Below are 17,287 nucleotides of genomic sequence, written 5' to 3'. Positions count from 1 at the left end.
TTTTACCAGTGCGGCACCTGGGAAGCACGTCACACCCTTTATATCAATAAAATTTGTAATCAACTTACATAATCTATATGCGCTTTTTTCTTAAGAGCAGAGTTAAATGTTTATCATCACACTCTATGTGTATACATATGATTATCTGCATTTGGAAATGCCCATGTAAATGTGTGTGTATGTGAGCGAGTGAGCTGTTGTGTGTGTCTCTGGATGGTTCCACCTATTCATGTACAACCATTTGTACATCTACATCTGTCAACGTGGCTGTACAAAGGTGTCTACCTTTGCTTCTCTCCATGTGCCCCTCTCTCAGTGTATCCGTTCCTGCTGTCCTTGTGTGGCCTATGTGTACGTCCAGTTTTTCTCTGGATGTCTCCACACTCCTGCACACCAGTGCCCGTGTCTGCATGTACATATCTTGCTGCCGGTGGATGCGTCTGCGTGTTGTCCATGCACGTCCCTGTGAGCACTGTTCATGGTATGTATGGGACTTGTGAGCACACGTATCTGGGTGTCCTGTGTCTGTTTTCATGAGTGTGTGTGTCTTCGGTCAATATAAATATATCCTCTCTATTCTGTGCCCTGGTGGGTATCTGTGTGTACATCTGCATAGGATTTTGTGTCCCGCATGTGTCCAAGTTGCACGTCTGCAGATTCATTTTTGTGGAGCCCTATGTGTGATGGTGTTGTAGTCTCCTGCTAGTCTCTGTAAATTCCATGACCTCTCTGAGTGTGCCCTGCATGTGCCTGCCTCTGGGTGCCCATGACAAGGCGTCCATGCTGGACCCACGTCTCCTGCTCTGCACTAGCTTCGTCACTCTTTCAATTTCTCACATGCCTCAGGATCACCGCGTGCCCTGCTCCCCATCACTGTGCAGGAGGTTCCCTCTGCCTAGAATTTGGCATGTGGGCTGATTTCTATCTGTATCTCAGGTAAATCACATGCCACGGAAGGGCTGTGATTGGAAGGGGGACAGCAGGGTTCAGGGGGCCCTGGGGAACAGGCAGCTGGTCTGACACTCACCTCTGAACTCTCGGTTCTTCCTGTTGAACACTGTTCCCCTAAAACAATGACTGCCAGCTATTTCTCCAGCAAACAGGGGCTTACACAGGATCAACTTACAAGTGATTTGGAGCCTGCAACAATGGTGCGCCACCAAGCAAGGACCTGCACAGCAAGAGAACACTTTTACAGAGGGGGCAAAAGTGAATCAGGAGGGAGTGCAGGGCTTTTCCTTGACTGCCTCTTTCCCTGGAAGAAGAGGAACATTTCTCCTTCCTGTTGGGCTCTGCTGTCAGTGGCAGGGTGTGGGAACTCCCTCCTCCTGGTCTCCTGACTCTATTTAACCAAGGTTTCTATTTTACACACACAAACACTCAACCCCAAGCCTAAGTGACATGACCAAGGCCATGTGCTCGGGGATGGGCATGGTGCAGACAAGCTGCAATCCCCATCAATCTCATCCTCAAGCTCCAGAGGAAATAAAAACAGGTTATTAAAGAGACAGAAGCACTTCCATGTTTATTATAGTTCACAACAGCGAAGATGTGGAAACAACCAGAATGTCCATCAACGGATAAATTGTCAGGGAATGTTTAACAGGAGGATTCCTATGTGCTGCTTCTCATAAATCCTCTGTTCCTTTTCAGTGGAACAGCAAGCCACTCCCAGGACTGAGGTCATTATGTGAGGCAGGCTTGAGTCTCCTTCAGTAAACATTCTCTTTACGATAAAACTGCTTAGGCTCGATCCTCTTTCTTGAGATATGGATTGTCATCTGACCTTGTGATCACTATTAATCCCTTGGTAACAGTTGCTGTACATTTGGTTTTCTGATCTTTATCATGTCTTGTACAACACCCTACATATACTCACAGAAAGACTATTAAAGCACCTTTGCTCCATCAGAGCTTAGGTGTCTTTTTTGTCGCCCCCCCGCCCGCCCCCTGGCTAATTCTCTGGAATGTAGAAACCCGTCATGCTCACTTTCCTGCCCAGGCTTCCAAGTCCCCCTCGAGAGGGCGCCCTGTGCCTTCGTGAGCAATCCATGACCTGTGTCAAGGGCTTTTGGTTCTCTGCGTAAACCAGGGAACATCAGCCTCTTTTTCTCTTTGACTTTCTTATTGTCAACTCTGGACCACCAGGCTCCGGTCCATTAAAGGACCCCGACAATAAAGGAATAAAAACACATATACTCAGCCTTGAGAAAAAAGGAAATCCTGCCATTTTCAACAATACAGATGGACCTTGAGAACGTCATGCTAAGTGATATACAGCAAATATTGTATAATATCCCTTATGCATGGAAAAAGCAAAACAAAACCAAAAACTGAGCTGGAAAACATTACAGTGATGGTTACCAAAGGCCGGGGGTGGGGTGAGGGGATGGGAGAGATGATGTTCAGGGGTATACACTTACAACTCGTAGACAAATAATTCCGAGAGCTCTAACATAAAGTACTGGGATTACAGACAATAAAACTATATCATAAACATTAAACTTGCCAAGAGATATCTTATTTGTTCCCACCACTAAAAGAGATGATAATTCTGTGGCACAACGGAGGCTAACTGATGCTATGATGGCAATCATACTACAGTGTAAATGTATCTGATAAATATGCTGTACATCTTAAACATACATAGTTATAGGTCAATTATATCTCAATAATTAATGGATAAATAAATAAAAATGAAGCCTTAAACAGTTTTAAGTAGTTAAGTAAAATGGATCCATTCATAAGTGTGTCCTTATGTCTTTAGATTATAATTTTAGACAACATTTTTGTATCCTAATTTAAGTTTTAAAGCCTTCATAAATCAAGGCATCACCTAAGATGATGTTTCGTAACAAGTAACATTTGCAGAGATGTTCTCAAGCTTCCAGCTTTCCTGGTGTGGCATGGCACACAGTGCATATTAATTCAGGTGTTTAATCTCTCAAACAAATTGAGAGTTTGTTTTGCCACTCAAAAACAACAACAACAACAAAAAACAGACAATAAACTGTCATTGGTTTCTCAGGAAAACCAGAAAAGTCATAAATACATTTCTTGGCCTGTTATATCTACTTATATTTTTCTTTCTCCTTTGTTTTTGTTTTTTAAATATTCCTGTGGTTGCTTTTTCAGTGCATAGTAAGGGCAGAGCTATGGTTGAAGATTTTTGAAACTGCACAGTAGCCACTGGTTCTCTCTCCTTTATAAATTCTCAGATGCAATGTCCTAGGATGGATCCATTTCCTATATGACTCTTCCAATGACAATAAGTGATGACTGATTTCAGAAGATTTTCTCACAGCATACGAACAGTTATTTCTCTTTGGTATAATTCCTCAGAGTATGATGCTTCCTCTGTTCAGAAGATTTTCCCCAGGAGTTACATTCAAAAGGTCTTTTCCCAGTATGAGTTCTCTGATAATGCCTGAGACAAGTTCACATGTAAAAGGCTTTGGCCCATTTCTTACGCTCACAGGGTTTCTCCCCAGTGTGAACACTCTGAGGCTTGGTAAGGAATAAATGAAGGCAGAGGGACTGTCCACATTCACTGGATTCACAGCATTTCTCCCTCATGTGAGCCTTCCCATATGGAATCAGGGAGGAGCTATAACGAAAGGCTCTCTGATATTCTTATACTCAAATGGTTTTTCTCCAGCATGGATCCTACTAGGCCAGACAAATAAGGGTGAACGAAGGCCTTTCCACATTCACTGTACTCTGGGATCCTCTCTTGTGAGAACCCTCACACGCTGAGTAAAAAAGTTGTCACAGAAGGTGTACCCACATACTTTGCACTCAAAGTATGACTGTCTTTGGAGTGGGAAATGTTACTTGGAACAAAAGCAGAGCAGACACAAGACACTTTCCCACATTCTCTGCATTCATAAGGCTTCTCAGTGTCAATGTGCTGTTGCTGCATGAGCCTGACCACTCCTGTGGTTCTGCTGAGCACAAATCCTCACGTGCTGACTCGGGCCCACCCTCGGGAGAAAGGCACATCAGTTTGTTAAAGCCATCCCACATTTCTTCCACTTGCAGAGATTCTTGCCTGCATAGATCATGGAAGCTTTCCCTGGTGCATGTGAGTTCTGTTTATGAAAAGCATCTACAGGAGTAATTGTTCCAGTAATTGCTGGAGCAGAGACTGTCACCTGTTCTCACACCGCTGTGTTCACAGCTCATCCTCCTGAAGACTCTCCTTGTGGGAAACTGTCCCTGGGCTCCACAGCCCTTCTTGCATTTCTGATTTCTAGTTTGCTCTAACCCAGAGTCCCAGAGTCAAGTGTCCCCTGGAGCAACGTTCCCTCCAACAAGGGCCACTGAGAGGCAGAAAGCTTTATGGCCTCAGTTGTGCTTTCCGGCCCAACGGGAATCCAATACCCAAAGGACCCCATGGCGATGACAGCAGAGAATAAGCTCCTGACACGCCCGCTTGGCTTCTCCCCACGGCGAGGGGCTGGGTGCTGGCCGGAAGTTCTCTCCACCCTCCCTGCAAGTGAAGGCTGTCTCTGATGTATAGGATCCGTAGTACTTTACAAATGAAGCCTGCGTTTTCTCTTCTGAAGACTCCATTCTACCACTTCTGCATCTGGTCGAGGTTTACACTACACCCGAAATCTCTCCCCGTGATTCACCTGCTGGGAGTTCCCGGCGGCTCATCCAGGGGCCAAACTGTCTTTCAAGACTGGGCCACACATGTCGCAGGGGTGAGCCGCGTGGGTGGAGGGCTCGGCCTGGGCAGTTCTCATCTGCAGCCGGCTCACAGGAGCCCCCTGCTCAGAAGGTGCGGCCACACCCGCCACTCCGGGCCAACGACCTGAGGGAAGACAGATGCGGCTGAAGTGCACGTGCAGCTGGTGGCCTCCGGTAACAAATGTGTGTCTGATAACTGGCAACAGGTCTGTGGGACTGCGGGCCTCACAGGGGGCCCAGAATCAGGAGGAGGAGGGGCCTCTGACACTTACAGAGGAAGGGAACCTTGGAGGAGGGGATACCACGATGGGGCACAGTGTGACCAGGGGCTCTCTGAACCACACCATGCAGATGGTCTCCAAGCAAGGCTCTTGGTTCCTTGTGCCGATTGAGTGCTGTGAAAAAGGGTCTAGCCAGGGCCAGAAAAACCTGGCCTGACAGAATATCTAACCTGGCCCAGAACAGACTATCTGGCCTGATAGTGTTCAAGGAAAACTAAGGATATGTGCACATCTCGTGACACGTTAAAAGAAACCCAATGCCGTGGAGCGCTGCATGGAGGAGCAAGAAGTCAGATAAGATGTGCGACTAGAAAGGGGGGTGGGATGAACAGGTACCTAAGGGCAGAGTAGAAGTGACGAATGAGCAAAGCATCAACGGTGGGGAAGGAGACACTATAGACGCAGTGCAAATTGCTGCTATAAAGTGAAGCCAGCCCTGATGCCCGTGCCCTCCACTCACCAGGCCTGGGCCTCCTCCAGGTCTTCTCTGCTCTGACCGGAGGAGCGTCTACCTCCTCAGGCACCCCAGGCTCCCCTCCGGCTGCAGCTCGGTAGCCCCATGAGACCTGGAAACTGCAAGTCCTAATGGGAAAGAACAGCTGATGAGGGGCCAGTAGTGACCCCGGCAGACCCCCTTCACAGAGAAGATGGTGGAAGGGGGCAGAACCTGGGGCACAGAGAGGCCAGGGATCTGGCATGTCGGGGGTAGACTGCAAGACTTCTCACCCCCAAGTACTTCATCTCAAAGTTCCCGGCAGCAGAGGTTGCGGCGGCTTTGGGAAAGGAGGAAGGTGTCCCTCACCCAGCCCTGGGACTCACACTTTTACTCCAGGGAACAAGGAAAGAAGCTGCGCCATGACAGAACTGTGAGACATCGAGAACTGCCCATGAGAAGAAACAACATCCAGCTCAGGAAACTGAGAATCATGTCCCTTTTAACGCCTTCCAGCTGAGTGCTGGCTGGGTTTAAACTCTATTTTATAATGAACAGAATATAATTTTGTTCGTTAGAAAATAATGTAACACTGTGGGATGGCACTTCCGAAGGCAGGTTGTAAAAATATCAGTTTCGCTCCTGGATGCTGTCTCTTGCCTGTCATCTCAGAAATCAGCTGCCTTGTTGTGACCTGCCTAAGGGGAACCCAACATGGGAGAAACTGATGGAGGGCTTTGTCCAACAGCCTCCTGATCACGTGCATGACCTTGAAAGGAGATTCACCACCAGCTGAGCTTTCAGATCAAATGGAAACCCTGGGCAGCTTGCCAGCAAGGTCATGAAGGATCCTAAGCTAGGGGTACCTAAGTAGAATATGCCTGATTCTTTACCCAAAGCAACTGTGAGATAAGTGTTTGTCTATTCAATGCACTAAGCTTTGGCGTAATTTGCCAGGTAGCAACGGATAACTAAAAGAGGGACTTACCCAGCGATGACACAAGTGCAAAGTTCTCCAGCATCACATCACGGTACAGGAGTCTCTGAGCTTCCTCTAGCAGCTCCCACTCCTCCCGGGAGAAGTACACGAACACATCCTCGAAGGTCACACCGCCCTGCCACGATGGGGACAGATAAGCTGGCAGGCATCTCTCCCCAGAGCATCCCAGGTCCCTCTTCTCCCCAGTGTCCCAACTCAGAGGAGACGCCTGACTTTGCACCACACTGGTAGTTGCTCTCTCCTCTTTTCCCTCTGATTACTGTGTGCAGCCCAGAGCAAAACCAGGCAGGTGGGCAGAAAAAGATACTTCCAAAGTACAGTATGACGGGCCTCGAACTCTCTCCTGCCAGCTTGTTGTCCTGGTGTCATCCAAACTGGATCTCCCAGGCACAATCACGCTCGCGCTCACCTTCTCCCACCAGTCCCCAGGACTTGGGTCTTAAAGCTATCGGTTCACAGTCCTCCCGGGGCTCCCTGCCTCTTCCCTCACTTCCACAGCCTCCTCTGGGCAGCCAGAGGAAACCTATGTAACGAAACGTGTTAAATCACCTCCACCTTATCCCCAGACTTTCAGAAGGGAGGTCTAGCTCCTCTGGCTGTCATTCCAGGCCTGACCTCAGCCAGGGTGCTCTCTGTTCCCCTAGGACACAACGTAGAGCCTGATCACTCCCAGCTCAGGCTCACCCCTGAGAGTCGGCGCATGGCGCCGACATTTACTCCCGAGGTTGTCAGTTTAGGAATCTATTCATATGCCTGAATTCGGTACCCTACCCCAGAAGTGACTCCCTCCAGAGACCCGCGACCAAGAACAGAGAGAAGGGAAGGCAGAGCCCCAGGACAAACACCAGCAGCTATCGCCAGGGGCGCGGACGCACGGCGTGGCCCCGGGTGACCCTCCACTCACCTGCGCTGGGTTCATCAGTGCTGCCGCCCCCGCCACTGCCACTGGACACAGTGGGAGGGATGGGGCCCCGTGAGGCGGGAGACCAGGGCAGGGTCCCCTCGGGCTGCGCCTCAAACTCCGAACCTCGCTATAAAATGATGTCAAACAACAACAACAAAATGACGTCAAATGCCCGAAAGGCCCAGGCCGCCGTCCCCGGGGCCCTTGGCGACGGAGCGCGGGTGGAGGCCTGCAGAAACGTGCAGTCTCGACGGAGACTGGCAAACGCGAGGCGCGAAGTCTCCTGTCCCATAGACGGAGACACAGTGTCACGGCGAAGGAGCCGGGGCTGGGGCGTCACGGCTCCGATGAGGTGCGGAGATTGGCCCGCTACCTCGCTGGCCTTACCCGCCAGGCCCTAGAGACACGGTCCCGGAGCTGTGCTCCGGTCCACGTGATCACCTTTCAACCGTCAACCGCTCCCGGAAGGAGGCTCTACAGCAACGAGCCAGGAAGTCCCGCCCCGAAGGCGCCGGAAACGCCCCTTCCCGGACTGTGATTGGCCTAGGGGTGGGGGCGGAAGTGCCGTGGCATCCGCTTCTGTGCACCATAGTTAACGCCCAGCCTGTGCCCACGCGCGTGCGCTATTTCCCTTCTCCTTGTCGACAGCCCCTCGGCGCCAAGAGACTGGGAGATAACTTAGCTTCACTTTTCCTAATACAGGGCGGGGCTTCCTCTTAAAGGAGACTGCCCAAATTGCCATAGGCCTGGGGGCAATGCCCCGCCTTCTCTGATCAACGCAGGACTTAGGGCCCCTTCCAGACGCAGGGCGCGAGGAACTCGGGCTGAGGCTGAGCTCACAAGCTATGGATAATTCTTAAAGCGATGCGAATGCCAGACCACCATACCTGCCTGCTGCAAAACCTGTGTGCAGGTCAAGAAGCTACAGAGAATGGACACGGACCAACAGACTGGTTCAAAGTTGGGAAAGGAGTATGTCAAGGCTGTATATTGTCACCTTGCTTATTTAGCTCATATGCAGAGCACGTCATGCGAAATAACAGGCTGATGAAGAACAACCTGGAATCAAGATTGCTGGGAGAAATTATCAATAACCTCAGACAGACAGACACCACCATCTTATGGCAGAAAGCCAAGAGGAACTGAAGAGCATTTTGATTAAAGTGAAAGAGGAGAGTGAAAAAGCTGGCTTGAAACTCAACATTCAGAAAACGAAGATCATGGCACCCTTCCCATCACCTCATGGCAAATAGCTGAGGAAACGATGGAAACAATGTCAGACTTTATTTTTTTGGACTCCAAAAGCACTGCAGATGGTGACTGCAGTCATGAAATTAAGACATTTGCTCCTTGGGGTTAAAACAAACAAACAAAACAACAAAAAACCATGACCAACTTAGACAAGTATTAAAAAGCAGAGACATTACTTTGCCAACAAAGGTCCATATAGTCAAGGCTATGGTTTATCCAGTCATGTATGGATGTGAGAGTTGGACCATAAAGAAGGCTGAGCACTGAAGAATTGATGCTTTTGAGCTGTGGTGTTGGAGGACTCTTGAGAATCCCTTGGACTGCAAGGGGAACAAACCAGTGAATCCTAAAGGAAATCAATGCTGAATATTCATTGGAGGGACTGATGCTGAGGCTGAAGTTTCAATACTCTGGCCATCTGGAGCGAAGAGTCAACTCATTAGAAAAGACCCTGATGCTGTGAAAGACTGAATGCGAGAGAAGGGCACGACAGAGGATGAGATGGTTGGGTGGCATCACCAACTTGATGGACATGAGTTTGAGTAAGCTCCAGGAGATGGTGAATGACAGGGAAGCCTGGGGTGCTCCAGACCATGGGGTCACAGAGTTGGACACGACTGATTGAACATTACTACTGTCATTAGTATTAACATGGGGCTTGCCTGGTGGCTAGGACGGTAAAGAATCTACTTGCAATGCAGAAGACCTAGGTTCAATCCCTGGATTGGGAAGATCTCCTGGAGAAGGGGGCTTCCCTGGTAGCTCAGATGGTAATGAATCTGCCTGCAATGAGGGTCTGAGACACAGGTTCAACCCCTGGGTCAGAAAGATCCCCTGGAGAAGGGAATGGCAACCCCACTCCAGTATACTTGCCTGGAGAGTTCCATGGACAGAGGCACCTGGCCGGCTGCAATCTATGGGATTGCAGACACAATGCTTTAATGTACAAGGCTGTGAAAGGCTAAGTCGTGGATACCTCTTTGCAAGAAGGTTGGCGTTATCTATGAAAACACGATTCCTTGAGTTGGCAAGTAGCCTCTCAGGTACTGATTAAATGCTTTACATAAAAACCATACATTTGTATGTACTACTTTGCATAGTTTTTTTTCTATTCATATTTAGTTATCTCTTAAAGAGCAGGTAGACTTCTTAAACTACAGGTAGGCACGATGCCCAAAGAGTTGCAATATTACAAGTAAGAGTCTGATCTTGGGAACATCAGGACTAAATGCCCTCAGGTCCAAGTGGAGTGGAGTTGATAGTTTCACATTTATGACGTGATGACATATCGAGCTCCCAGTAACTGGGGCCTCCTTCTTGCCCTCCTGTCCTCTTCTTCTGACCCTAAGGACTGGCAGACTTGGGTACAAATATGTGATGATGAGATGGCCCAGCTGGAAGCTCAGAGGCTTTTCAGGTCATCAGGATCTGTCCTCATCAAGACATCATTACCATCAACCCACCTCCTGAACCTACAGCACCCAAGGGAGCACTAAGTCCTGGGGAGGTTTGAGATTGAGCACCACTGAGGAGATTCCCAGAACGGTGCACAAATGCAAGAACAATTAAGACACGCATCCACAACCACTTCTGCCTGTATTCATCTGGCCACAACTTATTCACACGGTCCCAGAGTTAACTACTAAGGAAAGCTGGGACATGCTGACCTTCCAGGCATCCAGAAAGAGACAATGGAGTTTGTTAGTCGGTTTATGTCACAATCCATCAGTTTGGTTACCAGACATATTATTTCTCCAATGCATTCTACACAGTCATCCTTTTATTATTCCAACAACTCAAAACCCTATCTAATTACTGAGCCTATTAGAATTTCTAGGATGTGTTGTTCTTGTAGCATGTTCAAATACTGTTCCTTAATACCAGGAAACTGTTACAAAATAAATCACCTCCAGTCACATACAACGTATAGTGGGTCCAGGACATAGTGGATGGATATACTGAAAATGTTTGTCAAAAAGAGAATGAAATAGTAGATAACTAACCCACACATGACAACACTGTAAAGCAACTATACTCCAATTTAAAAAAACAAAAAGTAACCCACACAAAATAGACCCTAGAACTACACTTAAGGCCACAGGAAAATGATCCCAGGTGAAAGGTCTGCAGTGACAGAAGGACCAAAGATCCAAGAAAAGGGCACCTGTGAATAAAGGCAGTTAATTATCTGTGTAAAACATGAACAATATCTCGTTGAGGAGAACAATGGAATTACCACGTGATCCTCAACAATATCCATCATATCATGCAAAAGGCTGATATTAACTTATACTTTGCTTTGTTAAAGACATGTATTATAATTTTTAAGCTTAAACACTAATAAAACAGAAGTATATACATCACCAACTAACAGTGACGTTTAGAATGTAAATAATCTACAGAAATTTTTAAAAGAATGTGTAGACACAGAACTGAAGCAAAGATAACCACAATAGGAAGATGCATTTTAAAGTAAATATGCCAGCTATCATATGAAATGTATATTGAATAAATGTTTGAATTAGATGTCAGTAGTTTTTAGTAGGCTGAAAACTATCCAGCAATATTCAGTTTATAAGTCACAGTTTTGAAGATATGTTACAGAGATAAAGCAAGTAAAATTTTGGAAAATAAATATATTAGAGTTATTTAAAAACAACAAAATACAAAAGTGTGCATTTGCATCTGAAAAATAGATTTAAGAAAGAAAATAGCAGGAAGACATATTTTAAAATTTGTATACAATCTTAAACATCAACTTATGTAAAATAATTTTACTCTAAGAATAAAAAGTTACATCTATAAATAAATTGAAACATCTTAATGCTATCTCAGTAATTTTTATAAGGCAGGAATAACATTGGTCAAGTTTCTACCAGATTCATACACCAAGATGAATAAATCTGTCCTGATAGATACATATAGAACTGCATATGCTAAATAGAGGATGTTTGCTTTTTAGCACAAAATAAATATATATATAAAACAGACAATAAACAGGACTATAAAAAAAATCTCTAATTTGCATAGGATGAAATAAAACAGAATGAAATAAAACAGGACACAGATTAGTAACAGAAGATGTGAATGAAAACATCTAAAGATGTGCTTGAAATTGTTACAAAATAACCTATGCCTGAAGGAAGTAAAGATCATCAAAATGTGCTTTTTGAAAATAATCACATCCTCAATGCCAACTGGATAGGGCTTTTATTAAGTGGTATAAAGGGCAGAATTCCAACGGCTAGGACAAACAGACATGATGTGGCTTTACCTTGAGAATATGGGCTTGCACTAGCCACCTGCCTTCTCTGCACCTCAGTTTTCTAATCATTAAGTTGAAGAGGGTCTCTATGGTCCTTTAAAGTGCTCAAGTCCTATTATTCAAAGCATAATTTTGCTGATTTTAAATCATTATAAGGTATGCAACTTGAAACTTGAGTGTACAATGTATCAAAGCTAATGACAACCCTACATATTCTCATGAAGTGTAGTTAATGAATTCCATTAAATGGAATCTCCAGGCCAAAATGGTTTCACCAGAGAATTCTACCAAATATTTAGAGAAGAAAGAAAACCAACTCTCAAAATCTCAACCAGGCTGGGTGGGCGGGGGGGGGGGGGGGGGGGGGGGGGGGTGTGGCGGGGAGAAACACTCAAAGTTCATTTTGGGAGGCCAGTATTATTCAGACAGCAGTGTCAAAAAAATAAACTATGTATAGGCCAATATGCTCATGATTTTACACATAAAATTTCTTGAAAAAATACTGGCAAAAGGAATGTATGTATGTCTGTGTGTTCCATATTCTATAACTACAGGGTTTACTGCAGAAATGCAAGGCTTGGTCAATATTCAAATTCAGTCAGACAATCCATCATATAAACAGGCTATAGAGGAAGAGTCGTATGATCCTATCAGCTGAAAGAGAAAAGGTATTTGACAAAATTCAACACCAATTCATAATGAAAGCTCTTTGCAAATCAGGAGGGAAACCTACCAAGCTTGATTTTAAAACATCTATATAAAAACCCATACTGTCATCTTATTTAATGGTCAAGCAACACTGAGTACTTTCCCGTTAACATTAAAAACAAGACATGGGCGTCCTCTTTCATCATTTCTATTCAACATTGTACTGGAAATTCTAGCTAGCAGAATAAAGAAAGGAAAAGGAAATAAAAAGGATACACCTAAGGAAGAAGAAATAAGATGTTCACTATTCCCAGGTTAAGTGTTATTTGCTCAGTTGTGTTCAACTCCTTGTGACCTCAGGGACTGTAGCCCACCAGGTTCCTCTCTCCATGGATTTCCCAGGTAAGAATACTGGAGTGGGTTGCCACTTTCATGCTCCAGGGATCTTCCCAACCCAGGGATTGAACCTGGGCCCCCTACATTGCAGGCAAATTCTTTACCGTCTGAGCTGAGCTGCAGATAGGTAACTTATTGCTTATGAAGAAAATCCTGAGGAATCTGCAAACAAAGAAACTTGCTAGAACTAATAAATGAGTCCAGCAAGGGGCACAGGATACAAAGTCAACATATAAAAATTTAATATATTTCTCAATAACAGTAATGACAATGATAAAACTGAAGTTAAAAACTCAATAAAAACCTAACAAAATATGCTCAGGATCTGTAAGCTGAAAATTATAGAACACTTATGAACTAAATCAGAAATCCAAATAAATGCAGAAACATACCATGTTCATGGAGTGGAAGACTCAACATAATGAAGATGCCAAATTTCACAAAAATGATCTATAGATTAATGGAATTTCTATAAAAATCCCACAAGATGTTTTTAATATATAGACAAGTACATGTTAAAACTTATACAGAAAACCAAAGGAAAAATTGACATGGGAAGCTAAATCGATTTTAAAAACTATAAAGAAAAAAACAATAAAGAAGATGGAAGTACTTTATCCAATTTTAAGACTTAATAGCTACAGTATTCAACATAACATATTAGCAGAGGTTTAAATACACAGATCAGTAGGATCACATAAAGAACTCAGAAACAGTCCAAAAAATTAACATACCCAACAGATTTTTTTTTTTTTTGTTACTAATTTCATTTCAATAGAGGCAGGATAGTCTTTTCAACTATTCAAGTGGTGCCAAGAACAACTGAACATCCTTAGGCAAGAAAAACCACAACCTAAACTGCAAACGGTTAATACAAAAAGGAACTCAACTTGTATCAGAGATTTAAGAACCTAGAGCTTGCTGAAGACTTCTTAGACAAGACATGAAAAGCATGAAGAGTGGCCTTCACAATAATGCCATAGAGTAACACAACAGAAATTACATGGCCTACAATGGCCATACAAAACTCGACATGGAGTCATTTGAAAAGCCCTGAGAAGGGTTCACAGTGAATACATGATTATTTTTATGTCTTTCTGTATAGTATATTTCTTAACGTGAGGTAATACTATCACATGTTGCTTAAAAAAATAAAAGGAAGGAATCTCAAAATACCCTGACAAATGATATTAGTCATTAGACCTTATGCTGGGACTAAGCCAAAGGCGACAACTGTGGAACTCACCTGTACCTGTACTGACACAAGCTCATTTCAATCGGAAAATTTCCAGTCACTTTACTTGACAGTGAATCTTCACACAAACTTTTGTAAGATTAAAAATGAGATTCCTTCTCTGAATGTATTGCTATCATTTAGCTTAAATTAGCTGTGTGTTTTGTTCTGTTTTGGCTGCAATTCAACCTCTAGAAACTCACTGAAGTGTTCGTGAAGCCTCTCTAAGGAGGAATCAGAGGGAAGAACCGGGACATGTGGGAAGGATGCACAGTTACACTGTCCTACTCACCCTACAGACAAATAAAACGATAAAGAGATTAAGTATGAGTGTCAGCTGGTTAAAGACACATGACACATTATGTTTCAAAAATATCAGTCAAGCAGGACGGTGGCATGGAAGTCGGAATCCGCTAAGGAGTGTGTAACAACTCACCTGCCGGAAAAAAAAAAAATCATTTCAGTAAAATGGGTTCATTCACACATACATCTTTATCTCCTTAAATATGAAAGTGTAAGGCAAGCCTTCATATTCCTCATAGACACAGGCTGCTCAAGGGTAGAGACAATGCTGTAGAACAAAGGTGTGTGTGCTAGCTGCTCAGTCGTGTCCGCCTCTTTGAGACCCCATGGACTGTAGCCCGCCAGGCTCCTCTGTCCATGAAATTCTCCAGGCGAGAACACTGGAGTGGGTTGCCAGTTCCTGCTCCAGAGGATCTTCCCGACCCAGGGATCGACCCGGGTCTCCTGCATTGCAGGCGGATGCTTTACTGTCTGAGCTACTAGGCAAGCAAAGGTGGCTATTAGTAAATCTTTTCAGACACACTCTCAGCTGTTTAACTCTCCTGACAATGGACAGCAGTGCATGTGTATCCAAGATAAATAAAAGGAACGAGGTCCTCTGATCTCTGCAACAACACTCCTCTTAACTCAGATAAACTAAGGGATGACAAAATGCCTCAGGCTCCTCATGGATATCTGAAAGCTGTGTTTGCATTTCTTCTTCTCTTCCCTGTCTCTTCCTCTTTTGTTTAAATATCCCTGAGATAATTTTGCAGTGTAAACTGAGGAGGAAGATGTGCCTGAAGGTTTTGCTAAGTGCAAAATAAAGATTGGCTCACTCTCCTGCATGAATTTTCAGATACAGAATAAGTTTCCAGGCTGACTCCGTTTCTAACATGATTCTTTAGATGACAATGGATATCTTGCAAATAGGTTTTCTCACAGGGAAGAAAAATGAGGGGATTTCTTTTTGGTATGAATGATCAGATTCTGAGTAAGATGTTTCAATGGCAAAAGATTTTCCTCAGGGGCTACGTGCAGAAGTCTTTCCCCAGAAAGAATTCTTAGAGGTTCGACTCTAAAGTGTGGAATGACATAAGTGTGCAGAGTCGTCCCACATCTGTCACACTGGCAGAGTTTCGCCCAGTATGAACCCTCTGGGGCTGAGTAAGGGATGAGCTGCAACTGAAGGCCGTTCCACACTCACTTCACTCACATGGCTTCTCTCCACTGTGGATGATGGAGTGTCGAACGAGGCTTGTGCTCCACCAGAAGGCCTTCCCACACTCCATGCATTTGTAGGGCTTCTCTCCACTGTGAATCTGCTGGTGGCTGTTGAAGTATGATCTGCGGCTGAAGGCTTTCCCACACTCCGTGCACTTGTAGGGCTTCTCTTCGCTGTGGGTGGCGAAGTGCCGGCTGAGGCCTGACCGACTGCTGAAGGCCTTCCCACATTCCTTGCACTCGTACGGTTTCTCTCCAGTGTGGGCCCTTTTATGGAAGATGAAGGTGGAGCAGTAGATGAAGGCCTTTCCACACTCAGTGCACACATAGGGCTTCTCCCCGGTGTGGATCCGCTGGTGCGTCGTGAGCTGTGCCCCGCGGTGGAAGGCCTTCCCGCACTCGAGGCACCTGTAGGGCTTCTCTCCGGTGTGGATGATGGAGTGCTGGATGAGTCTAGTGCTGTTAGAGAAGCCCCGCCCGCACTCACGGCACTCATAGGGCTTCTCCCCGGTGTGGATCCGCTGGTGTGCTGTGAGCTGTGACCTGCGGCGGAAGGCCTTCCCACACTCGCTGCACTCGTAGGGCCTCTCCCCGGTGTGCATCAGGAGGTGCTGTAGGAGGTGTGTGCTCTGGCTGAAGGCTCTCCCATACTCTGTGCATCCACGGGGCTTCACGCCAGAGTGAAGCTGCTCGTGTTGAACAAGGAAGCCATGTGTGCTGAAAGCTTTTCCACAGTCCCCACACTCACAGGGAAAGTTTTCTTCATGAGTCAGGGGTCCTGTCACCAGCCCGCGTGACTCCCGTTCACAGAGCATGTCTCTTGGAGGGACTCGCTGCTGTGCAGTCCTCGAGGGCAGACGGTCATCTGTCCCTAAACCATGGTGATCAGGGTTCACTTTCCTAGGGAGTTCCTTCCCCTGATGGCCTACGCCTGGTCTCAGGGGACCTTCCTGCATCTCCAACGGCCCATCCCCATCCTTGGTTTGCACCAGCTGGGAGTGTTCTGAGTCCCACTGAGTCAGTTGTTTCTGGGGAGAGACTTCGTCAGATGAGGCTGGGTGGGAAGGGGCAGGCTGTGGGGCCTCAGGGTTTTTGTTGTCACCTGGAGGGAAGACAATACACAAAAAGGCTCGTAAGTGATGGCAGAGTAGAAGAAACTAAATCACCATGTCAGTGGGAATAAGATGAAGACAGGGGCCATCTTTTCAGCCTGCTGTCTTTTCAGGCCTCTGAAACCCAACTTTGCAATTTCTTTCTTTCTCCTGTTTGAATTCTTGAAAATTTTCAAGGGAAAGCCCAGGGGGGAGAGTATGGACAGGGGACAGAATGTCTGGAGACAAGGAGGGCAGACAGGAATGGTGACACTGCGTGTGGTGAGTCTGCTGCAAACCACAACACCTCACGGTGCTCCGCACAGGGGAGCCAGCAAAGAGGTACCGAGTGCTCCCAGGTGGGCGGCAGGAATGGGCTGTGGAGGCTTCCTGGTGAGGGCAGACCTCCGGGTGTGGCAGAAGCTGCAGCACACAGAAGATGACGAGGTTCTCTCAGCCTTAGGAAAGAGAACGAACAAAGGCACACGGTCTTCCAGAAGCAGGGAGCTGCCCTGTATGAGGGCACAAGGTTGGAAAGAGGAGGGCTCTGAGATGGGATTAGTGTCCTTACGAGAAGAGAGAG

At 45.9% G+C, this 17,287-nt stretch overlaps 1 protein-coding gene and 1 long non-coding RNA gene across 2 annotated transcripts in view; both read right to left on the bottom strand.

Moving 5' to 3' along the window:
- Window positions 1-1,956: 1,956 nt before the first annotated feature.
- On the bottom strand, window positions 1,957-7,763 carry LOC133054964 (uncharacterized). Its single transcript, XR_009692548.1, has 4 exons — window positions 7,314-7,763; window positions 6,398-6,524; window positions 5,437-5,558; window positions 1,957-4,819 (listed from the first exon to the last, which is right to left on the bottom strand). It is a non-coding gene; the product is annotated as an uncharacterized LOC133054964 (long non-coding RNA).
- Window positions 7,764-12,280: 4,517 nt separating this feature from the next.
- Window positions 12,281-17,287, bottom strand: part of LOC133055250 (zinc finger protein 805-like) — a 40,156-nt gene continuing 35,149 nt past the window's right edge. The window contains 1 exon segment of the mRNA XM_061140666.1: window positions 12,281-16,715. Within this exon segment, the coding sequence (XP_060996649.1) occupies window positions 15,454-16,715 (1,262 nt within the window). The 3' untranslated portion in view covers window positions 12,281-15,453.

Source organism: Dama dama, chromosome 4, assembly GCF_033118175.1.
Source record: "Dama dama isolate Ldn47 chromosome 4, ASM3311817v1, whole genome shotgun sequence".
Taxonomy (NCBI): Eukaryota; Metazoa; Chordata; class Mammalia; order Artiodactyla; family Cervidae; genus Dama; species Dama dama.
The sequence above is the reverse complement of the archived record's forward strand: the minus strand, read 5'-3'. Positions and strand labels throughout refer to the sequence as shown.